Raw genomic sequence first — 25,881 nt, forward strand, 5'->3', positions numbered from 1 at the left:
TGTAACTCTCAAAAATTGTATTCATTATTATAGTAATTAGAAGAACCACTCATAAGAAAAGATTGGGGCATTAAGGACATAAGACAATATACAAAAAAAGAAAAAGGGTTGGGGGAATTTAAGATGGTACCCAGAGATACTTGAAGAAATAAAATAAATAAGATAATCTTTATCACACAAAGATACACATGGGAAGGGGAGGGGAAGAATACTCTTATAAGAAGGAGAGGAAGAGGATGCTAATAGGTAATACATAAACCTTACTCGCAGTGAAATCAATTCTGAGAGGGAAGAGCATCTAGATCCATTGGGATCTTGAATTCTACCTTATCCTAAAGGGTAAGTGAGAAGGGAAAACTAAGGGGGGTGGGGGAGGAGTATAAAAAGGGAGGGAAGAAGGGGGAGGGAACTTAACAAACTCGAAAAAAAACAAGATGGGAACAAAAAGGGAGTGACCAGAAAGGGAAGCATATTAAGGGAGGGGATTAGGGAGATTGATTAAAAGTAAACCACTGGTTTAAAAGCTAGTGGAAATAATCAACAACTTTAGCAAAGTTGCAGGATACAAAATAAACCCACATAAGTCATCAGCATTTCTATATATCTCCAACACATCTCAGCAGCAGGAATTAGAAAGAGAAATTCCATTTAAAATCACCCCAGACAATATAAAATACTTAGGAATCTATCTCCTGAGACAAACACAGGAACTATATGAACACAAATACAAAACATCCTCCACACAACTAAAACTAGATCTGAGCAACTGGAAAAACATTAACTGCTCATGGGTAGGATGAGCTAACATAATAAAAATGACCATCCTACCCAAACTTATCTATTTATTTAGTGCCATAACCATCAAACTTCCAAAAAATGTTTTTACTGAATTAGAAAAAATAACGAAGTTCATTTGGAAGAACAAAAGATCATGGATATCAAGGGAAATAAAAAAAAGGCAAAGGAAGGTGGCCTTGTAGTCCCAGATCTCAAACTATACTATAAAGCAGTGGTCATCAAAATAATTTGGTACTGGCTAAGAGACAGAAAGGAGGATCAGTGGAATAGACTTGGGGTAAGTGAACTCAGCAAGACAGTCTATGACAAACTCAACGACCCCCATCTTTTGGGACAAAAATCCACTATTTGATAAAAACTGAAAAAACTGAAATTGGAAGACAGTGTGGGAGAGATTAGGCTTGGATCAACACCTCACAACCTATATCAAGATAAACTAAGAATGGGTGAATGACTTGAACATAAAGAAGGAAACTATAAGTAAACTATGTGAACACAAAATAGTATATGTAATATACTAGTAATAGTAAATGTCAGACCTTTGGGAAAGGAAAGATTTAAAAACAAAGCAAGACATAGAAAGAGTCACAAAATGTAAAATCAATAATTTTGATTACATCAATTTAAAAAGGTTTTGTACAAACAAAACCAATGTAGCCAAAATTAGAAGGGAAATAACAAACTGGGAAACAATCTTCATAACAAACACCTCTGACAAAGGTTTAATTACTCAAATTTATAAAGAGCTAAACCAGTTGTACAAAAAAATCAAGCCATTCGTCAATTGATAAATGGGAAAGGGACATGAATGGGCAGTTTTCAGATAAAGAAATCAAAACTATTAATAAGCACATGAAAAAGTGCTCTAAATCTCTTATAATCAGAGAGATGCAAATCAAAACAACTCTGAGCTATCATCTCACACCTAGAAGACTGGCTAACATGATAGCAACAGAAAGTAATAAATGCTGGAGGGGATTTGGCAAAGTAGAGACATTAATTCATTGCTGGTGGAGTTGTGAATTGATCCAATCATTCTGGAGGGCAATTTGGAACTATGCCCAAAGCGCACTAAAAGACTATCTGCCTTTTGACCCAATCATAGCACTGCTAGGTTTGTACCCCAAAGAGATAAGGAAAAAGACATGTACAAAAATATTCATAGCTGAGCTCTTTGTGGTGGCAAAAATTTGGAAAATGAGGGGATACCCTTCAATTGGGGAATGGTTGAACAAATTGTGGTATATGTTGGAGATGGAATACTATTGTGCTCAAAGGAATAATAAAGTGGAGGAATTCCATGGGGACTGGAACAACCTCCAGGAAGTGATACAGAGTGAGAGGAGCAGAACCAGGAAAACATTGTACACAGTGACTGGTACACTGTGGTACAATCAAATGTAATGGACTTCTCCATTGGTGGCAATGCAGTGATCCTGAACAACTTGGAGGAATCCAAGAGAAAAACCACTATCCACATTCAGAGGAAACACCGTGGGAGTAAAAACACCAAAGAAAAACAATTGCTTGAATATATGGGTCGAAGGCATATGGTTGGGGATGTGCAAACACCAACAACATGGAAATGGGTTCTGATCAAGGACACATGCAATACCCAGTGGATGGGTTTTGGGAGTGGAATTCACAAGAAAATTCTACCAAGCATTCTAATACCATATAAACTATTTTGAAAAACAGCTGAGAAAGGAACTCTACCAAATTATTTTTATGACACAAATATGGTTTTGATTGATTTGATTGATACTTAAACCAAGAAAAGAAAAAAGAGAGAAAGAAAACTTTATAGACCGATCTCAATATTGAAGCAAACATTTTAAATAAAATACTAATAAGATTACAGCAGTACATCATAAGGATTATGCTATGATCAGGTAGGTTTTATACCAGGAAAGCAGGGATGGCTCAATATTAGTAAAACTATCAATATAACTGATCATCTCATCTCAATAGCAAAACTAATAGAAACCATGATTATTTCAATAGATATTTAAAAGGCTTTTAACAAAATACAACACTCCTTCCTATTAAAAACACTAGAAAACATAGGATAAGTGGAGCATTTCTTAAAATAATAAATAGTATCTACCTAAAACCATCAGCAAGCATTATTTGTAATGAGGAAGATCAGGAGTGAAGGAAGGATGCCTATTATCATTACTATTATTCAACATTATACTAGAAATGCTAGTTATAGCAATCAAAGGCAACAAGAAAAAAAAGTTAGCATTTTTTGCAGATGATATGATGGTATACATAGAGAATCCTAGAGAATCAACCAAAAAACTAATCAGTTAACATCTTTAGCAAAATTTCAGGATATAAAATATACATAAATCACCAACAATTTTATACTACTAATATAAAGACCAATAAAGTGCAACACTAAGAGACAGAAAAAGAAATTATTTAAAATATGTAGCAGTCCACCCCTGGCTATAGGCAAGGGGAACAGTTGGTATGTACAGATTGCCTTAGAAGAGAGGATGCTCAGTCTTGAGCATGCTCAGTATTGCATATGGCTGGGAAGGCCTCTGACCCTTGACCCAGCTTCTCCCAGGTTAGGCAGGAACACAGGTTTCTTTGTGCTCACCTGGTTAAGAGAAACCACACCTATACATTGTCATTAACCAATGAGAATCATCCCTATGTACTGTGTATATTTGCATATCAAAAACTATATTTAGCCCAGCAAGCTCCACCTCTCTCTCTCTCTCTCTTTCAGGAGCTGATGGCTGTCCTGGCAGGAGCTTGGCCTCTGGTCAAGCTCCATCTTTAAATCTTCTCTATCTCTCTTTCATCTCTCCGACCTGTGTGGTATTAAATGTGGATCTCTGGACTGGTAAAAAGCCTACGGAAGGGTCCTTTGATCAGAGCTTAGCTGTGGCTCATGGAAAATTAATAAAGACTCATTCCTGCCACCTCATATCTCTAATTTGACTCCGTCATCCCCCTTGTGGTATTTAAAACTTCTATCCTGTCTCTATCTTCCTACCTTAAAGCTTCTCTCCCCTCTGAGGATGCTTTATATGGTGCCCAACGTGTCAGGACCTGCACCTGGTACTTTCTCGTGGCATTCAACCCTTTTATTTCGCACAGCTGGTGGGAGGACGCGTCCCTTCACGCGAGGGTGAGTAGGCTGGTGATGGCGGCAATCTGAGGGAGTTTTCAGGTTCTCTTGGCCAAGAACGGTAAGTCTTCCTCTGCTCGAGGTGGGTCACTCCTCTGACCCCTGCTCGACTCTTAATGTCGTTGCTTGACGGGGGGAGGAATGGAAGTCTCAAGAGCTTAACTGCCTGAGACTAAGATTGGATCAGGATGAGGAAAGCACATGGTCGGTCAGAGCATGATTCTCAAACTATCTCTGTGGGGGCGTGCCATTCCCCTCCCCCACCTGGGCCTGCTAGTACAATGCTATGCCATGGCCGCCTCTCCCCGACCTGGATCTCCAGAGATTAAGAAACACCTGAGGAGCGGTCTGAGGGGGAGGGGAAGAAGAGAAAAAAAAAATCTGACCTAGCAAAACCCTCACCAGGGGCGATTGAGAACTTGGGAAATCTAGGTCTGAAACAGACAGTTGCTAGAGCATAGTGAATTTCGAAAGGAGCAACTGGGAAAAGAAAAAGCAGGAGTTAAGATTTCATCAGGAAAGTGCAAAGTCAAATTTACTGGCTCCTAAGAAAAAAGCTCGGAGAGCCAGGCTTGTATTCAATATGGAAAAACAGGCAGTTTAGCCCAAGTGGGAAAAACTAGCGAAAAGAAGCAAGGAGCAAGCTAATCTTCACAGGAAGATTCCTGAGCCTTTTCAGGAGAGGTCTGACTCATTTGAAAGGCTTATCAGGAAGTGGTTGCTTTGACTCAAAGCAGGGCACTTAAAGGATCAGAATCACTTGGCAAAAGGGATAAAAAACAAAAAACTTTTTCTAATAAAACCATAGGTCTCAGCAAAATTAATGAATCAAGGTAATAATCCTGAATTAGGTTAAAGTCAGAACAGCCTAGGTTGTAAAGATATATTGCCATCCTGTAACCAAAGACAGAAGATTTTTTTTTTTTAAAAAAAAAGCAAGCCTCTACACTTGTTTAGCATTTGAAAAAGGTCCTAGGAACTCTTTTGTTTGAGGTCCAGCCAGGTAAAGGCAGGCTTTACCTGGATGATTGCAAATGATAAGAAGCACAGTGAAGTGAGATCTGGGAATTTGAATCGTTTTAATTTAGGTTGGATATAGGCAAAATTATAAAGGAATGTCTGCTTATATTTTTTGATGAAGGAAGTTAAAAAAGAGAATTAGAAATCTTTCTCTTACTGTTGTCATATGCCACAGAATATCAGGACTAGAGATGTTTTATCTGTAGAGAAATTTTGGTATAAATCACAAGGTAGTTAAGGTGCTTACAGAAATTTTTAAGGTTTGGGCTTAGATCTGAAGCTGCTTGAATTTTTTCTCTCTACCGGCCACGTAGCTTGAACCACCTGGAAGATAGCATCATAGCAACTGAGGTTCCAAGTTTTATCACTAACGCTGTAATTGGCTAGAAGGAAAATTTAATACTAAGGTATAATAAGCATGAATTGGAATATGATTTAAAGGAATTTATAAGGCTTTCTAATTTTAACTATGGAGGAATTATTAACACTTTTCTAAGCAGGAAATAAAAGCAACAATATTGAGCAGAGATTATTCAAGCTACCTGTATGCAGTTCAGAAACTTTTTAGTGGGCATATTAATATACCTGTATCCAGAAAGCAAATGATTTATAACTAGAATAGCTTTTACTATGGAAAAATAAGACACATGCTCATCAGAGTGATAGCATGATTAGAAGGATTCAATCTGTTTACCAGTGGTTAACTATTAAAGTTATCAAGTACTTTGTTAATTCAGTACAGTGATTCATTAATGATTTGAAAGAGGCAATACTATCATTTATTCAAATTATAGATGTTGAAGCTGATCATGATATTGAAAAGAGACCTATGATAATAATGCAAATTCAAAGGTTACTGGCACAATTTGATTTATTTCTGCAGTGAAGATTTGCAGAGTTAGCAGATGAAAGTAATGATTTTAGTCACAGTATCAAGATCTTTTCAGTTATGAAGTTAATTGCAGTAGTTCAGAAATAACAACTCCTGTGCAACTGTTTGAAAATTCTGTGCATATTTTTACAGCATAAGACAATGCTATTATTTTAATAACTGCACAATGTGAATTTTTTCAAAAAGCAAAAATTGTGTGCAGACAAAGGTTTAAGATCCCAGCACACATGGGTCAAATCATAAGTGATTTATGGAGTGATGTTTTTATGATTATGGGTTTGAAAAAGCAAATATTTAAGCATCTATACATGCTGTTTTGAACAAACAGCTGCTAGCATTCTCTGCTCTAGCAGAGGGCCAAATCTATTCTACATCTATATCCTGTACAAGCATGTGATATTGCTTATCAATGCACACTGTTGTGGATTAATTTCACCCCTGAGAGATATCCACTACATATTTTGGAGCAAAGGATGCATTTCAACATGCTCCTGGCATAAAGGTTGAACTGTGAAAAGTGATGGGAGATACTTACTCTCCTGGTTTATGGGTTCAAGCTCAAATGAAGAAGTGAGCAAAGTGATGTCAAATCTTGTAAACACTTATGCACAACTGTCTATTCCAAACAGCTTGGAATAACAGGGCTTTTAACAGCAATGCAAGGGCTAAATTGCATAGCTCATGGCTTACATGCAAGCTATGGTAAATGGAGCTGAAAGGAATTCATGAGCCCCAAGGTTCAAAAACTGAAGCTATATATGTTCTGTCACTTTCTAACTTTCTAAGACCCAATGAGGCTTTCATTTGGGGTCGAGGTTTTCTGTTTACTTTCTCAGATACATGAAGTCCATGGAAGATGACCAAGAGCATCTGATGGCAAGAAAAGCTGCCCAGAAGGAGGACAGATGGCAGAGGTGTCTGGCACAGGACACCTGAAAAGCAGCACATGCACTGTAAAGGCAGTAACACTGCCCTACAGGCAGGTTTAACACAATATCCACACAAATGTACTTGAATGAAAAACAATGTACATGCAGAAGAGTATCATTAAGTCATGGACAGATATTCTGTTCTATGAATATATGGGTATTTGGCATAAGATCTGACTTTATTACATGCCTGAAAATTTTGAATGGTGTTGATACAATGTGTAACTTGCAATCATTTTGTTGGAATTGTTCCATGTTAGCCAAATTTGATCAAATATCAAAGGGTACAATTGGGAATGTTATGACAGTAGAATGAATGCTGTCCACTTGCAGCACAAAAGGGTATTACTATCCAAAATGTAATTATGATTATTGTCTTAAAGGGTACATTATATTTGCAAACAATATGTTTTTGCTAGAATCAGACTTATATGGAAGTCAATTTTGTTAAGCTGTGACTGTTCCACTTTCATAAGAAAAAAGGGTGGATATGGTATCACTAATCATCTATCTCTTCTACACCCCAAAAGGAATATAAGTTCAAGCTATGCAATAATCTGTATTGAATGTAATGATAAAGATTACATTGTGTGAGATACCTGAATTGGGTTGAATATCATCAAGATATTAAGACTGTAAGGGACCCAAGGGGATGATAACGTTGGGTCGAGGTCTTGTTTGTATGTTCACAGATAATGAAAACATCTGGTCACCCACGTCATGCTTCATGCCAGCTGACACAGACCAGGAAGAGAAGCAGATGGACGGTGATGGCATCAGCTACATACATGCCAGCCACAATCCAGACTCGCTGGAAGGACACTTCTTTGGTGACTAATATCACTCTAGAACAATGACATTACACTATTAGAGACATTGGCTATTAGACCACTGATGGACACTTGTCATGCTGACATCCATTGAGATGTGGTACCCAGAGCAACATCAAGTATGCTAACTCAGAAGGACTAAATCACACTTGTGTCTGTACAAGACACCAGATACATCCCACACTCCAAAGACTTTGCTATGGGATTGAGATGAAATAGCTACAATTGTTTAGCTACTAAAGTATACCTTGTATTTTGTATATGATACTGTCAAAGGGAATTTTGTATGCATTATGAATTGTATGCATTGTGAATCTACCACTTGTATTGTAAGAAATACTGTTATCAACAAGGGTATAGACCTTGGTATGACTCTCCAAAGAGTAGGAGATAGAAAACTTTCATTCATAGAATAGATCTGATATCTCTGACAACAAACTGAGGTGATAAGCAGAAAATGCTGCACAGGCATGTCTAATGGACAGATGACAGTGATGTTACTCTCAAGAAAGGATGAGAGATCAGGCAAAAGACACTAGGAAATCTTTAATCAGGAACCTGAGTCATTGTAATAGATCATTGACATCCAGGCAAAGATTATGTTCCTGACAATACCAGGATGGACATTACGTACTGACTACCATAGACGTAGTTAAGTGTTAATACCATTGTTAACCATTACTCCTGATTACTCTTTGTGGGTAAAATCTTAATAGGAAAATTTTCTTGCTCTCTCCCAATAGTCCCAGAATTCAGATGGCCGCTGGATTCGGGGTCTATTGGCTTCCCTTTCATATACTGGAAGACGTTCTGGCATATGGAAGTAAGACCTCAGGAGCAAACTGAGGAATCTAGGTTTGACAATTTCTGTGGACGCGCAGTCATTGTCTCTCCTAGGTGGAAAAAATTATTATTACACAAATGCATGGAGCAAGGTCAAAGTATAATCTAAGTCTTACTGTTTTGGAGTATGGATTGAAATCATGACACAATAGGCACAGATAAGCTTGTAGAAAAAGCACATTGAATATTACACACTGACAACTAGGAATGAAAAAGCTATGTCAAATTCTATTGGTACAAGAAACTGTAGAAATTGTTTCTACATGAAATAGGTACAAGACACATTAGAAATTGTTTCTACATGGAAAACAACTTAAGCTTTGATCTACCCAAACATTGGTTTGGTAGAATGAATTTTGCAAATATTGGTAATGGTATATGCTTGGTTATCACATTGATGGGTTTATTTATACAAGCAGAGATTTAAATAAGAATGACACAAGGAATATACAGTCAGAACTTGAAATATTACTTCATTATCACCATCATGGTTATTTAAGCTACAATTGAGAATGTAAAGTGTATGGGAATATTGGTATTTGTTAAAAATTGCACTGTGGTTGTTGTATTAATGTTTTTGCAAGGTCTGTACTGGTGCAAAATTATGTTCATATACAAGGCGAATTTTGATCTATTTAGATCAGGAATTAGGAATCATTGGGAATATAAATTCTGATATTTCACATTGGCTCAGTTTCAAAGATACCACATAGACAGTGAGCCAAGAGAATTTTGCATTACTTTTGGGATCAGGTTCCCAGGATCAATTTTCTAAGACCATTTGGCATGTGATAACATGATCCTCCAGAATTGGTCAGAGAGGATGTTTTTCTTTGAAGGGATCTCTCCCAACACACAAACAAAAAGAAAAGGGAGAGGAATCTTACAGAGATCAGTATTTCTAAGGAATCTTACAGAGATCAGTATTTTACTCTAAGATCAGTATTTATATTTTTAGAGGACATTTTTTAAAGTCACTTTTGATTAATCAATCTTGATTTTTTCTTTTGCACTATCAATGCCAGAAATTTGAGTACAAGGAAAGTACTAGTGATGCTCTGATCCAAAATTACAGAGATGCAAGTCTGTAACTTTCAGCCACAGGGGTCTGAGACTGCGAGAATTATGACAGCAATTGTTAATTTTCAGATGACCATACTGGAGAGTGATGTCTGATTGCATGTAAGGGGAATCATAATGAATCTTTCATTATGGACCAGAGAGCCTCAGCCACGGCGATGCGTTTTCCATGTGAAATGGATGTTTGAGGTTGGGAAATGCAGAGACATGGCGTACTGACACCCTCAGTCGCTGGATGTCCTGGCATCGAGCTACCAACCAGTTTCCTATGTGGCAGGCATCTGGCAGTGAGCACGGATAGATCCCCAAGATGCAGTATCAGTACAAGAGAAAGGAAGGACTTATCCTTCATCTCCAGAGATAGTATTTTGCTAACTGTTGAAAAGACTGACAACTTCTGATAGTCCAAACTGTGAATGGTGGCATGTTTGATTATTGTACCTGTCATGTGAGCCATAGAATTCTACCTCATTAAACCAGGATCAGTAGTGTGGAAATTATTTTCTTAACATTTTTATATCTACTAAGACTGTTGCATTGATTGTGAAATGCAGACAGGCAGATAGAAAAATCAGTTTGGGATTTTAAGATTGATCACTGAATCAGTTTATACTGCTGGTTCACTCTTGATTGGTATATCTAAGTTATACAATCTGGTTTGGGTTTTTCATCTCTGTATCAGAATATGATTATGCACCAGAGTGTTTGTATTTGTTAATGCTGTAATGTTGTTACATTTTGATATTGCACTATTTATTGTTATGTCAAAAAAAAAGGCACCCCTGGCTATGGGCAAGGGGAACAGTTGGTATGTACAGATTGCCTTAGAAGAGAGGATGCTCAGTCTTGAGCATGTTCAGTATTGCATATGGCTGGGAAGGCCTCTGACCCTTGACCCCAGCTTCTCCCAGGTTAGGCAGGAACACAGGTTTCTTTGTGCTCACCTGGTTAAGAGAAACCACACCTATACATTGTCATTAACCAATGAGAATCATCCCTATGTACTATGTATATTTGCATATCAAAAACTATATTTAGCCCAGCAAGCTCCACCTCTCTCTCTCTCTCTCTTTCAGGAGCTGATGGCTGTCCTGGCAGGAGCTTGGCCTCTGGTCAAGCTCCATCTTTAAATCTTCTCTATCTCTCTTTCATCTCTCCGACCTGTGTGGTATTAAATGTGGATCTCTGGACTGGTAAAAAGCCTATGGAAGGGTCCTTTGATCAGAGCTTAGCTGTGGCTCATGGAAAATTAATAAAGACTCATTCCTGCCACCTCATGTCTCTAATTTGACTCCGTCATCCCCCTCGTGGTATTTAAAACTTCTATCCTGTCTCTATCTTCCTACCTTAAAGCTTCTCTCCCCTCTGAGGAAGCTTTAAAATAATTGTAGACAATATAAAATACCTGCCAAGACAAAACCAAAAATTCTGTGACCACAACTACAAAACACTTTTCACATATACCTATTTTTTACCTATTACTTTTTAAATTAATTTACCTATTCAGTGCCATATCAATCAAAATACCAAAAAAAAAATTTCATAGAGCTAGAAAAAAAATCATCTGGAAGAATTTAAAAGGCCAATATTGTCAAGGGAATTAATGAAAAAAGAAAAAAAGAAGATGGCTTAGTTGTACCAGATCTCAAACTATTATAAAGCAGCAACCATCAAAACAATCTGGTACTGGCTAAAAATTAGAGTAGTAGAGCAATGGAATAGATTTGGTCCTCAACACAGTAGTAAATGACCATAGTAACCTAGTATTTGACAATCCTAAAGATTTAAGATATTGGAAAAAGAATTCACTGTTTGAAAAAAACCATTAGAGAAACTGGAAAACTGGAAAAGAACATGGCAGGGACTAGACATAGACCTACACCTCGCACTTCACATTAAGGAATGAATACATGATTTAGAAATAAAATGTGATACCATAAACAAATTAGGGTCTGCTTGTCAGATTTATGGATAAGGAAAGAGTTTATGGCCAAGTAAGACACAGAGAACATTATGAGATGTAAAATAGACAACTTTGCTACATTAAATTAAAAAGGTTTTGCACAAACAACGCAATCAAGGTTAGAAGGGAAAAAACAGGGAAAACATTTTATAGCAAATGTCTTTGACAAAGGTCTCATTTTTCATATTTAGAGAAGTGACTCAAATTTATAAAAATACAAAGTATTCCTCAATTGACAAATTATCAAAGGTTATGAACAGGCAATTCTCAGATGAAAGAATTAAAACTATCTTTAGTTACATGAAAAAAAACATTCCTAATCACTATTAATTAGAGAAATATACATTAAAATAATTCTGTAATACCATTCCACATAGATCAGATTGCCTAATATGACAAGAGGAAAACGTTGGAGGGAATGTTGGAAAACTGGTACACTAATGTACTGTTGGTGGAACTGTGAACTGATACAACCACTCTGGAGATTAGTTTGGAACTATGCCCAAAGGGTCATAAAACTGTACATATTATTTGACTTAGCAATACCACTACTAAGTATGTATCCCAAAGAGATCAAAGATAAGGGAAAGGAATCTACTTGTATAAAAATATTTATAGCATCTCTTTTTTGTGGTAGAAAAGAGTTGGAAACACAAGGGATGTTTATCAACTGGTGAATGGCTGAACAAATGTGGTATTGATTGTAATGGAAAACTATTGTGCCATAAGAAATGACAAATAAAATGATCACAAAAAAACCCTAGAAAGACTTACATGAAGTGATGCAAAGTAAGTATTGTACACAGTAACAGTAATGATGTAAAATGATCAACTATAAATGACAACTAATATCAGCAATGCAAAGAGCCAGGACAACTCCAAAGGACTTGTGACCAAAAAGGCTATCCACTGCCATAGAAGGAACTGCTGGAGACTGAACGCAGATTGAAGCAATACCATTCTATAGTTTATTTCCTCCATTAATTTTTCTCTACTGTAAGATATGTATCTTCTTTCACAATATGACAAACATGGAATCATATGCTGTATGACAGCACATTTACAACCTATACCAGACCTTCAGTATGATATGCCACCTAATACAACTCTCCTACACTTTCTTTCAGTCGCCCAAACAATAAGCTAGCTCTGACAATGCATGCAGCAAATTCATCATTTACGTGGACCTCCCTGGAAATTATACTGTCAAGGCAAGTGAACTTATTCTCAGCATTCAAAATTTCTCCACTGGGGAAACTGATGGTCCCAAGTACGGATGGTACAATGCTGGCTGGTAGAGATTTTATTTCCTTAGTGATAATTATAAAGTCAAAATTTGCACAAGCAACAGAGAGTCAATCCATGTTCTGTTTGATCTCAGTCTCAGGGCTTGTGTGGATGCGCAATCAGATTTGAATAGAAAGTTGTGCATGGCTTGTGGCCTTCTCAAGTTAAAATAATTTAATATCATTGCAGCAGCTGACTTTGATGCTATTTTCATTCTCACCAAAGGCATACAACATCACTGAAAATAACACGCTAAAAAGCCAGGGAGCAAGCACACAGCCCCACTTCACTCCACTGGTGACTGAGGAAAGGTCCAGAGCACTGTCCACTGTCCAGAACATGTGCAAGCATGCCAAAATAGCTGTTGTACAATATTGATGGACTTCTCTGGGCAATCAAATTTTACCATGATCTTTCACAAGCCCTCATGACTGGCATAAATATCAAAGGCCTTGACTGGATCAACAAACATTATGTTTAGACCTCTGTCTTACAACCAATACTGAGTTCTAAAGCAGAAGAGTGATAAGGACTAGGCGATGGGGATTAAGTGACTTGCCCAGGGTCACATAGCGAGGAAGTATCTGAGGCCAGATTGGAACAAAGATGTCCCCCCCCCCCATAGTTTTTTTATATACATATGTCTTTTTGTCAAATGATGCCTTCCCAAATGGGGCGGGAGGAGGGAGAGAATTACTTGGGTATTTTAATGTAACAAATTTAAAAATTTTTAATAAAATAAAACTTCCTCTGTGCTTTATATCTATTTAACTATATTTTACACAGAAACAAAGATGATATAAAAACATATCCTATATAAATATATAGTTGAGTCAGAAGTCTTTTTTTCTTCCTTTTGCATTTTTTTCTCTTCCTGTATTGGCTACTTTATCTTCAAAGGAAACTTATCATTAGAAAATGCCATTATTAAATTACTTTAATATATCATTTGATTTAATTTAAAAGTATTTGTTGAATTGAATTTTAAAGAAAAAGTCCATAAATAACAGATACATTTAGAATCATATTGGACATTATATCTAATTTGTTTCTATATTAAGCCATTAAAAATTGGCTTAAATATTTGTGTTCTAATTTTCTCAAATCCATTTAAAAATCCTATTTAATAAATTATCTTATATTAGAGTTTATACATACCAAATACTTAAACATATCAGCACGTATTTGTAATAAATATATATATATATGTATATACATATATATATATATTTTTTTAAATAAACCTTTACCTTCCATCTTGGAGTCAATATTGTGTATTGGCTCCAAGGCAGAAGAGTGGTAAGGGCTAGGCAATGGGGGTCAAGTGACTTGCCCAGGGTCACACAGCTGGGAAGTGTCTGAGGTCTGATTTGAACCCAGGACCTCCCATCTCTAGGTTTGGCTCTCAATCCACTGAGCTACCCAGCTGCCCCCTGTAATAAATATTTTTTGATGCTACTGAAGTAATGAAAATAAAAGACTTACTTCATAGTTATCAGCTCAGGAACAGAGTTCAAAGCTGCTAGGGTCATGAAATGTTCCCAAATAGTAAATCAATGTCAACATCCACAGTTCAGATTACTTACATAATTGGTAGATGGACAACGTATACAACAGAACATCAAAATAGCCAGTATACACAAAACATCATCAATGAAATAAATTAAAGATACTCTAAAAGAATTATAAACCTAATAACTAGCCCTAACTTTTAAAAATATATAGAATATACCAAAACCTAGGGCACAAAGTTTACACTCATTTCTTTCACTATCTACTCAAGATTTCCTATGAAGTCTAAAATTACTGAAACAAAAATCTACTGATAACAAGAAATGGAAAGATGCCATTTTGTGTACAAATTTTAGATTATCTTGGATTTTCAATAAATCATGATTTGTAGCAATTTAACAATAATAACACCATACTGACAAAATGTTACAGCCTGTAAACCTTAAAATTTCTTAGACTTATAAATGTTGGAAATTTCACCATTGGGAAATTTCATACTTGGAAAATTTCTTACTGATAGTCTATTGGAATGTGAACCCCATTGGCATGGGAGGTTCCTTCTCCTCCCTACTTAAGATTACTTTAGGACAGAAACCTTTTGCTGAACAATGCAAAGGGCTTTGACCTATGCTTAAGCATAGAACAGGAAGTTCTTTGAGTCATGATTGATTTTAGAATCGATACAATAGAGATACTTGGAATGACAGAACCAGGTCTTGGAACTTCCAATCTCCACCCTGCTCAGGGTAACAGGATTTAGGAAGGGCTGCAGCAAAGGATCAAGATTTAATTATTTGAGAATATGACCTTCATCAGACATGTGCAAAGCCACAGACCTCTGGGCGGTCCTGGGTTAAGCTAGAGCCACCATTGGCACAGGGAAGAGATGGACAGTGATTGGTAGATGTGAGAACTGAGGAGAGGGAACTTGGATGGTTTCCTTAAAGATAGCGGGGTCTGAGGACTGAGAGGGTGGTTGGAGAGGTTTTGCTCTGAGAGGTTGTGCTCTGAGAAGCTTACTCTGAAGGAAGCTGGAGGTGGAGGCCACTGAGACTGTTTCTCCATTTTGGTCACGTGAGTGATAGGGACTGATCTCTTTTCTTTGCCTCAGCTATCTAAGGGCTTGGGCCTTTTGGCCCAGCCTAAACAGAAGGGGTATTTAAGCCCTATTCCCTTCTCTCCCCTTTCTCTCTCCCTCTCTCTCTCTCTCTCTCTCTCTCTCTAATACCTTTCTTCCTCCTGTTTGTAATTAAACTCCATAAAACGTTGACTGCTGATTTGAGTTTTCATTTAGGAATTACATAGCTGAATTCCTTGGCAACCTTAAATTAATATATATCAGTCTTTTAAAGTGATTTCCTTGTCACAAGCCTTAGAGGCCCTCATTATGGCACTAATTAAAAATAAACTGGTCATCTTGAAGGGTTAAAGTTCTGGTGGTGGTTATCTATCAACATAACTGGCATTTTCCATTTTTTCCTCAATGAATTCAGTACCTAACTTACAGTCTCTCTGCTGCAGCATCTAGCCTTATACTAGGACACTTCAATATACTTATTGATACTCCCTTACCTTCTAGTTCCATAATCTGTTCATTTCTCATGACCTATTCCTCCATTCTATCTCAATTACATACAGAGTAAGTCATAGTGTTGATCTTGTCATCAATCATAAATATTCCACTTCCATGTTTATAAACTCAGAAATTCCTTTATCTGGTCACAGTCTTTTAAAAAAAAATTGTTATAATCGGCTAGATCTGTCTTCTCACCTGTCCATCCCCATTGCCACCCCACTTCCCCCAAAACCAAAATGAGACCACAAAAAAAACAGAAAACACATAACAAATATGTAGAAATCATCAATTTCTACATTGGGCAAGTAAAAAAAAATTATCTCATTCCTTCACCTATCAAGTGATAGGTAGCATGTTTCGTTATTAGTCCTCTGGTATCCTGGTTGGTCACTGGTAAGAATTTGGTACAAACATATTCAATCACATTTATATACCATAACTTGTTCATCCATTCCCCAATTTATGAGCAGCCCTTCAGATTCTCATTTTTTGCCTTTCCAAAAGGGGTCTAAATATTTTTGTACATCCTTAAAGTTTGTTTTTCTTAGGTCTAATCCCTTCCTTTAAATATATCTTCTCTGTAATTCCCTTTTCCTTATTTCCCCTTCCCTTTGTTAAGTAAAAAGTATTTGCTCCCATGATAGAGTGAGATTGAAGCACCAATGTTCCCCACTACCTCTTCCCCCTTGTTTGGATAGATTTCTATTTGTGCAACCTGATTAAATGTAGGCTAGTTTTCCTTAACCTTTCCCCATTACCCCACCCCCCAGTATATTCTCTCTCCATTCTTTTCTTAAGATCAAGACAGGACACTTTATCTAATTGGACTCTCTCTATAAGTACTCATGATGATAGGGTTCAGAGGTGATACTTGTATCATCTTCCCATATTTGAACATAAAACTGATTATCCTCATTTAGCCCTTATCACTGTTCCCTTATAGTTATCTTTTTAGTTTTCAATTCACCCCTGTATTTTGAACTTCAAAGTTTCTTCACAGCTCTGGTCTTTTCATCAAGAATACTTGGAAGGCCTCTATTTCAGTAAAGGTTCATTTTTTCAGCTGTAGTTTTATACTTGGTTTTGTTGAGTAAGTTATTTTGACTCTTACTCATTGGTGTTTGAATTTTTCCTGGCTACCTGCAATATTTTTCTTTAACATAGAAACTCTGGATTTGGGCTAAAATATTCCTGGGAATTTTCATATGGGGGCTTCTTTCAGGAAGTGACTGGAGAATTTTTTCTATCTCCACTTTGTTCTTTGGATCTAACAGATCTGAGCAAGTTTAAGCTTTCTAGAAATAGGCTATCTAGATTCTTTTTTTGTGTCTAATGGTTTCTATTTTTTCTCCTTAATATTTTCTAGGTGAGTTGTTTTTACTTACAAGATACCTTATGTTGTTTTTTCCCCCAACCTTTTGATTTTAATATTTCTTCTTGTCTCATGGAATATTTAACTTCTATTTTTTTCTATTCTAATTTTCACGAAGTTTGTTGCTTTGGCAACATTTTATATCTCTTATACCAAGCTGCTATTTCCCTTTTCAATTCTTTCTTCCATTGCTCTAATTTATTTTTTTCATGTTTTTCCTCAAGCTCTTTCATTCCATTTACAAAAATGTTTTTAACTTATCCTTTCATCTCTTGCTTCATCTTTTACAAGAATCCTTGTTGAGTTTTTCCCCAAGTTGTATTATTTGTAAACATTTTGGAGTTATTCTCCTCTTCTGTTATGTATTCAGCATTCCTGTCACCACAATAGTTCATTATATTGGATGTTTTTTCTTATTTGTCCATTTTTCCTACCTAATTCCTCATTTTGGACTTGATGTTAGGGTTAGCATCTGTTGTACTTCTGGTGGGGAAGGCCTGGAGTGTTCCTTGGGGTACTGAGCGTTATGTTCATAAGGGACAGGCAAGAGATCTGTAGATTTCAGAGAGGCAGGGGCCCTGCAAGCTTTTAGAGCTTCCCAAATGATCTGGTCCAGGGCAAAGTCTAATTGTCACTCCCCTTTTCTGAGCTCTGCAAGTTCCTGACCTGGGTCTGGATCTATACAAGAATAGACTATTGCTGGATATGATACCTGTCAGCCAGCTGGAAAGCTCTATAGGTTCAGATTGGCAGAACTATAGATTTCCCTTTGATCTAGGATTCTTGCTCTGGTTGTTCCTTTGCAGACTGGACAGGTGCTAGAAATGAGGCCCTCCTCTACACTTGGGGTCTGAACTATACTGCTGCTACTGTCTTTGAACTTTCTCCTTTCTCTGTATAGGACCTAGGAACTACCACCTACCTACTTGGTCCCTTTCTAAGTTGATTCTGTGGAAAGATGAACAGAGTATAAAAAGACCAGGAAAGTAGGAGGCGGGCTAGTTTATGCAAGGATTTGAATGCCAAACAGAGGATTTTTTCATTTGATCCTGGAGGTGGTAGGGAGCTGCAGGAGTAAGAAGGTAGAGGGAGGGGGTGACAGAGACCTGTGGGGATGGTTGAGTGCATTAGGACAGAGCAAGAGAAGACTGGGAGGAACATAGCTAAGAACATAATCCCTTCAGCATCTCATAGAAAAAAAATAACAAGAAAAAGATATGATCCAGGAGAAAAGCAAAAAACAAAACATGGGGCAGGCCAAGAAAAGCTTCTAGTACTTGCTTTCCAAGAAGTATAGACTGTTAGAGAATCTTGCCTGAAGAGATCTTAGGATCACAAGAGGAATGATCTGGTAATAGCGAGAAAATAGGGTCAGTTTATAGTGCTTTCAAAGACAATACAAAGTGCTGGGACTACAAAGAACAAAAAGGTTTTTCTCTCAGGGAGCTCAGTAGAATAAAGAAAACATGAAAACAACAATGTACACATGCAAGCTATATGCAGGATAAACTGGAAATAATCCAGGAGGGAAGGTACCAGTAAGATTAAGGATTACTGGGAAAGGATTCTTGCAGAAGGTGGGATTTTAGCTGAGACTTGAGGAAAGCCAGAAGGCAGAAATTAGAAAGAAGAGAATGCCAAGCATAGCAGAAAGACAGAAAAGTATGCAATGGCAAATAAGGTATAAGAAGATTGGAAAGGTAGGAAGGGATCAGGTTGTGAATGACTTTAAAAGACTAATAGAGAATTTTATATTTGATCCTAGAGGCAAAAGAAAGCCACTGAAGTTTACTGATTGGGAAGATAGGGAAGAACACATGGTCATATCTATATAAGGGATAGAGTTGAACCAGAACTTCTTTCAAGAGAGAAATATGTGGTCCTAGAGATTTTTCAGGAAAGATGTGGAAAAGGAGAGATTTTGGAAACATTAAACATATGGGGAAAAGCTGGCTCCTCAGCATGTCGGTGATTTTCACCTTACTTCCCTAGAGACTTTGGAGAATTTCCCTTGAATGAGATCAGGCCCTCTTCTCTTTTTCCCCTAGGCTATCTCATTTGCTAATCTTATTAACTGCCATGGGTTCAACTGTCATCGCTATGCAGATGATTCTCAAAGCTACATATCCAGCCCCAGGTTCTCTCTCAATCTAAGGTCATATACCACCAACTTTACATTTTCCTCTCTTGAACTAGTTAACCTGTAGTAAAGCAGTCAAATAGCATTTATTAAATGACTCCCACATGCCAAGCACTATGCTAAACACTGGGAATACAAAGAAAGGTCAAAAACAAAAACAAAAACAATTCCTGTTTTCAAGGAGCTCACAGACTAATGGAAGAGATAACCTTCAAACAATTATGTTCAAATAAAATACGCTGGGTCTGTGGGGGTGGGGGAGGTGGGGGGGGGGAGGTACAGGTAGGTAGTTCAGTGGACTGAAAGCTAGGCCCAGAGACAGGAGGTCATAGGCTCAAATCTGTCTTCATACACTTCCTAACTGTGTGATCCTGAGAAAGTCACTTAACCCCAATGCCTAGTCCTTATCATTCTTCTGCCTTAAAACCAATATACAGTACTGATTCTAAGACAGAAGGTAGGGGTTTAAGATAAATTGGGGGTAATTTCAGAGGGAAGGCATTAAGACTAAGGAGGATTGATAAAGGCTTCTTGCAGAAGATGCCTCGAGGGGAGCCAAAAAAATCTAAAGCAGGGTTGGCAAACCTTTTAGAGACCTCATACCACGTTCACCCACTGAGTGCTGGGGACACCCCTTTACCCCACACAGGGGAGGGAGAAAATGCTCCCATTGGGCTGCTGGGCAGAGGGGTGGGTGAAATGAAAAAATGTCATCAGATATGGTGGAGAAGGGGAACAGAGAAGCTCCACCCAAGTCCCTCTGCCTTTCTGGTTATGAACTAGGGAGGAGGGGAGGAAATGCAGGGATGGAAAGACACAGACATGTACCCACAGAGAGTGCTCTGCGTGCCATCTTTGCCATGTGTGCTACAGGTTCACCATCATGGATCTAGAAGACAGAAATGAGGAGAGAAAGAGTTCCAGGCATGGGGGACAAGTAGTGAAAATGTTGGAAGTAGAGAGACAGAAATGTTGTGTCCAAGGAGACCAGTGTCACTGGATACAGTTACATAGCTGGGAGAAAGGCAAGATTGAAAACATAAGAAAGACTCATCTCGTGGAAGGTTTTAGAAGTGAAAGAGAGGATTTTATATTTGATCCTGGAAGTTCTTGAGAGTCAGTAGAGGAGTGATATGTCTGTAATTTGGAAACAACAATCTGACACAATTTGACAGCTGAGTGGAAAACAGCATGCAGTAGGGAAACCAGCCACCAGGTCATTGCAATAGTGGATATAGAAGGTGAGGAGAGCTTGCCCCAGGGTGGTGGCAGATTCAAAGGACAGAAGGAGGCAAAAATAAGAGTTGTTATAAAGGATGTGGCAAATGACTAGATATAGGCTAGGATAGAGAGAATGTAGAATCAAAGATAACACCATACAAAACAGAACCCATCTTACCCCAACACTTTCTGCTCTTTAACTTTTCTTAGTATCCTCAAGGTTACAACTTCCAGTCATTCAAGCTTGCAACCTAAATGTCATTCTCAGTCACTCCACATATTATCTTCTTCTCTCCCTCCCTAACATATCCACTATCCTAGTTCAGACTTTGATCATCTCTTTCATGGACTATTATAATAGTCATCTAATTGGGTCACCCTACTTTAAGTCTCTTCCCATTTCAATCCATCTTCCACACAGCTCCAAAAGTGACTATCCTAAAGCAGAGGTTTGACCCTAAAATCACATTCAATAAATTTCAGTAGTTCCTTTTAACCTCTATAGGGATCAAATAATAAATACTCCATTTAAGAAGTACAGCTCTTCATAACTTGGCCCTTTCTGACCTTTCCCATCTTCTCACACTTTACTTTTCTCTCCACACTCTCTATTTATCCAGCTATAGTGGCCTACTTGCTTTTTTCTTGCACATGAAGCTCCATGTTCCACTGCTTTGTCTATCCAATACAGCTGGAATGTTCTCCCTCCTCACTTCTGCCTCTCAGTTTTCTGACTTCTAGCAATACTGAGTTCAAATTCTACCCCTATCCCTTCAGCGGCTAGTACCTTTCCCTCTTATACTACCTTCCATTTACCATGAATTTATCTTGTGTAGTTAAGTTATTCACATGCTGTTTTTCCTTGGAGCATGAGCTCCTTGAGGGTAGGAATTGTTTTCCCCTTGTATCCTTAGGGCTTATCACAGTTCCTGGCACATAAGAAACGTTTAATAAATCCTTTTTAACTGATTGAAGATGATGCAGATTTGGGGATAGGACTCTTTTAAGAGGTCAGAGGTAGAGATATAGATTTGTGTGTCATGAGCATAGAATGAAGTTAAAACTCATAAACAAGATCAATGAGATAAAATTCCAGCAAGAACAGGCGAAAGAAGAAGAAAATCCAGCTTGGGAGATAGAAAATGAGAAATCACAGAGATAGGAAAACCAGAAAAAGTCTAATTTATAATAAGTCAAAGGGGAAGAATATTCAGAAGAAGAGGTCAAGAATAAGAAATGACACATAATAATAATAGCTATCATTTATACATAGCATTTTACCATTTGCAAAGTGCTATACATATTATCTCACTTTGATTGCAGGTTCTTGTGTGCCAATGTGATATAGGCATATATCTGTGATTAAGCAGGTAGAGAAAGAAAGTCATCCTGAAAATGCTGTCTTGAATCAGTTCAAGAGTTAATAATAACAAGTATATTACATTAACATGTCAAACAAACTATACCTATTCTTTAACTAAACACATAAGATTAATGAAAGTTTTATATTGAAATTGATATTTTTAGATTGAGCTTTCTATTCAGATGAAATGGAAGTCAGGAAGAAATTACTACCTCAACTCTAGTTATTTTAGAAAGATTTCATGAAGGAAGGAAGGTATTTTTTGAGTGTTTTTTTTTTTAGCTCTCTAAGGTGAAATGGCTGAAGCCAGAGGAGCCACAAGCAAGATGCCTTTGAAGCTGGAGGACTCTACTTATTCCTAGATTAGTACAAGAAGTATCAGTCAAAATAGATTTCATATTGCTTGTTTAACATGCAAGACCAAGTTCAAATTTTAGCAGCTTTTCCTCAGGGAAGCTTAACCAGGTAACTTAAATGTTTTTCCTGAGCTTTATATCAAGCAAAACTAGATATAAACAGAATTACAGAATTCTAAAATTTTTTACTCAACTCAATTAATAGAAAGAAAAAAAGTTTCCTGAAAATGCTGTATTGTGCTTATATCTGTTGGAGTAAAATCTGTCCTAACTTTAAGTCTCTCTTTTCCATTAATTTTATTGTAAAGGTTATAGCATTACAGAGATGTTACTGATTTCATACAATTCCTTCTATCATAAGCACCCACTTTAATGGGATGGGCTCTAAATGTCCGAAGTATCTAATAGTTTTTTACACTAAATGTTTTGAAGACATATTACCTTATTAAGGTTCAGTATTCGAAAAAACTCCTTCTGATTCTGCTGGAAAACTCTTATTCCTTCCTCAGCTGTAACACAAGTGTCTGATGCCAGGCAATCACTGAGAAATATTTTAGCATCAGCCAACTTATGGAATTCACTTTTCTGCAAAAGTAAAGAAATAAATTACAAAAGGAGTAATCTGACCACCTCAAATTTAATTTCTTCCAAGATGTAACACTGTGAAATCAATATATAGGAAAATGTTAAGGAATGAACTGCTATACTACTAAAATACAAATGAGGAATAGCTCCTCTAACTATAGTACTTTAAAATTTAGAACAGCTTTGTGAAGGAGGAAGTTAGATGCATATCCTAATTTTCCAGATGACAAAATTATATCTTAGGTTAAATAATTTGCCCAAGGTCCCAAAGAAACAGAACCTAAACTCGGGTTTTCCGACTTCTGTCTTTAAGTGAAAGACAGCAAGAATCATTTTAGTGAGATGACTGAAAATTTAAGGAAATTTCATCTTGCAATTAATTCATTTATCATCACGGTAGAAGAAAAAACTTTTAAAATTAGTATGTAGAACTTCCATAAGGGTTTTGACACACAACTAAGTTCTTAAGTTACTAATTTACCATCCCTACATTATCATTTCTCTATTTACAAATCATCTTTAGAAATTTATGATAAAGAAATAACTTACAGAGAACAAAGCTAATAGCTAAATCAGAGTAGAAATTTTTGTATCAAAATCAGAGTAAGAAAAATAAAATTTTTTTCCAAGAATTTTACCAATAAGTAAATTTCCCAAATATAGAAATGGGAGCTGTTTCTTATCTGGAGTTATTTCAGTAATTATCAATTTAAATTGTGATTATAAGGTAGCTAAATTTTTTTTCAAATTCAAAAGGCAGTTCCTTTTGGTTTGATGCATATTGCTGTTTTATTTTGTTTTTTTAATCACACTATTTTCTTGGAGGAACTTTGGGTATACAAAAAAAAAATTGCAGACATTTATGAAAGCCATTTTTTCAATCCTTAAGGTTTTTATTTGTATCTTTTTGAAAGAAATTACTTCTAGTGCACTTGACATGAGCCTCCAATGAGGAGAACAGTACTAGGTTTGGGAACAACAAAAAGTTTTAAAATACACTCACCTCTTCATGTTCACTATAAAAGTTCAGTGTATCAACTGATATACTCTGATGGTCGTCAATTTTTGTTTTTTTAATACATTCCTTAAAAAAAAGAGAAAAGAGAAAATAAGTGTCAACAACATTAGTGCCATCACATATATTTCTATCAGAACTATTTCTCTTATAATTGGAAGGTGAATCATGAGGAAATTTGTTATTTGGCCTACAGCAGGTCAAAAAAATACTTTCAGTTCATAAGCAATGATAATAATTAACCTTAAGATTTGCAAAGCTTTATAAACATGCATTCGCATTTGAGTCTCACAACAATTCTCTCAGTCTTAAAGGCCAAACAAATGAACTAAAAACTACAAAAACTATTTGGCTCTCCCAAAATACTATGTCTATAATGATCTAAAAAGTAATAAAAATTTTAAAATCAGGAACACCAAATAATTTGTTTTCAGGAACACAAATTAGTAAGATTAAATGCAATTTGTTTATAGTACTTAATATAAAATCCTATCCTCACAAAAATTAAGTCAAATAAATAACATGCATTTGTTTGGAGATACAAATAAAAAGAATGAAAAATTCCGAATTGCAATGACCTGACATTCTAATGGGTAATGCACACAATACCTACATACCATGTATAAATATAGAAAGAATATAAAGAGAAATGAATCAATGTACTTTTTAAAGGCAGAGAAGGCGGCAGTTAAAACACGTTTTTCAAATTAATGGCTTACATTGGGGACAGAGGAAGAATTCTGAGCCTTGGTTTGGCTGTCATTGATATATTTTGACTTAAAAGACATTTTTATTATCTGATATTTCATTCCTAGATTCACTCATCCGAAACCCTTTAAAGTTCAAAACCACAAAACACATACTAAAGTTTCTCAACAACCCACTATCCAGCCAACTTATCTATCTTTCCTTCTGCGGCTGTGCAGTATGCTTATGGAAAATGGGCACCTTTATAAACAAGCAAATCCATTCCGTAGCAGGTTATGGAATACTGAGAAGTCAAATAGAAATTCATGTAAACACTTACCTTCTTTGTGCAATTTTCACACTTCATTTGGAGAGTTGTTTTTAATTGCTGTACAAATATCGGAAAGGTAGGTTCAGTCTGATCTTCGTGTGTTCTTCGGGACAGACTGACCAGGAAGAATGAAAAAAACAGACGTATTCAGGAAGTGTTTCTTTCTGCTCTCAGAAATAATGCCTCACAAAGAACATACATCACAGCAGTTTTCCAAACCCACTCAAATCATTTTCAGTTCCTGCTGCCCTTTGTTAGCATAGCCCAAGCTCCCCTTTCTTCAGTAGGCTCCCCCTTGATTGGCACTTTTTAATGGCCAATGAGCATTCAAAGAATATGGGGGTAGAAACAGAAGAACCAATCTAAACGTCGGAGAGGCTGCTCTTCCAACTCTATGTCCTGCAGCTGTGCTGTGAGCTAAAAATTGTTAGCGATTATTACGTCCTAATTTTCAATCACCTTTAGATACAAATTACCAGGAATTATACTTCCAACACTACGTCCTGTGCGCTGTGGGTGAAAAATGTTAAAAATCTACCCCATCTTCATGCAAATATAAAAGATTAAAACAGGAATAGTTTTGTGTATAACTTTAGGAATTGAAACATGTTAATTTTATCTTTACGTAGAAAACGAGAACCTGCAACGTTTGAACCTGGAAGGAAAACTAGCGTTGCAGAAAGCAGAGAATTTTTTTTTAATTAAGAGCATCGGCTATTACAAAAATTCAAACGTAGGGGAGGGGCTTTAGAGAAGGAAAGGAACCCAAAACTGTAGAATATCTAATCCTCCCCATCTCTTTTTACAGTTTAGCTCTCAAGAAAAAAGAAACGGGTGGGTCTTTAATGGATTTTTTTTTTTTTTAAAGGAGGAAACTCGAGATAGAGCTCTCGGAAAGGGCCGGGCTCGTAAGACATTATGTCACCTTTATCC

The 25,881-nt window shown here is 36.8% G+C and overlaps 1 protein-coding gene across 1 annotated transcript in view; it reads right to left on the reverse strand.

Moving 5' to 3' along the window:
• Positions 1-25,247, reverse strand: part of NARF (nuclear prelamin A recognition factor) — a 78,899-nt gene extending 53,652 nt beyond the window's left edge. The window contains exons 1-3 of the mRNA XM_001368153.4: positions 24,958-25,247; positions 23,919-23,999; positions 22,772-22,915 (exon numbers count right to left, since the gene is read on the reverse strand). Of these exons, the coding sequence (XP_001368190.1) occupies positions 22,772-22,915; positions 23,919-23,999; positions 24,958-24,984 (252 nt within the window). The 5' untranslated portion in view covers positions 24,985-25,247. The remainder of the gene's footprint in view (positions 1-22,771; positions 22,916-23,918; positions 24,000-24,957) is intronic.
• Between the last annotated feature and the right edge of the window lie 634 nt (positions 25,248-25,881).

The sequence above is a fragment of the Monodelphis domestica genome, chromosome 2 (genome assembly GCF_027887165.1).
Source record: "Monodelphis domestica isolate mMonDom1 chromosome 2, mMonDom1.pri, whole genome shotgun sequence".
Classification (NCBI taxonomy): domain Eukaryota; kingdom Metazoa; phylum Chordata; class Mammalia; order Didelphimorphia; family Didelphidae; genus Monodelphis; species Monodelphis domestica.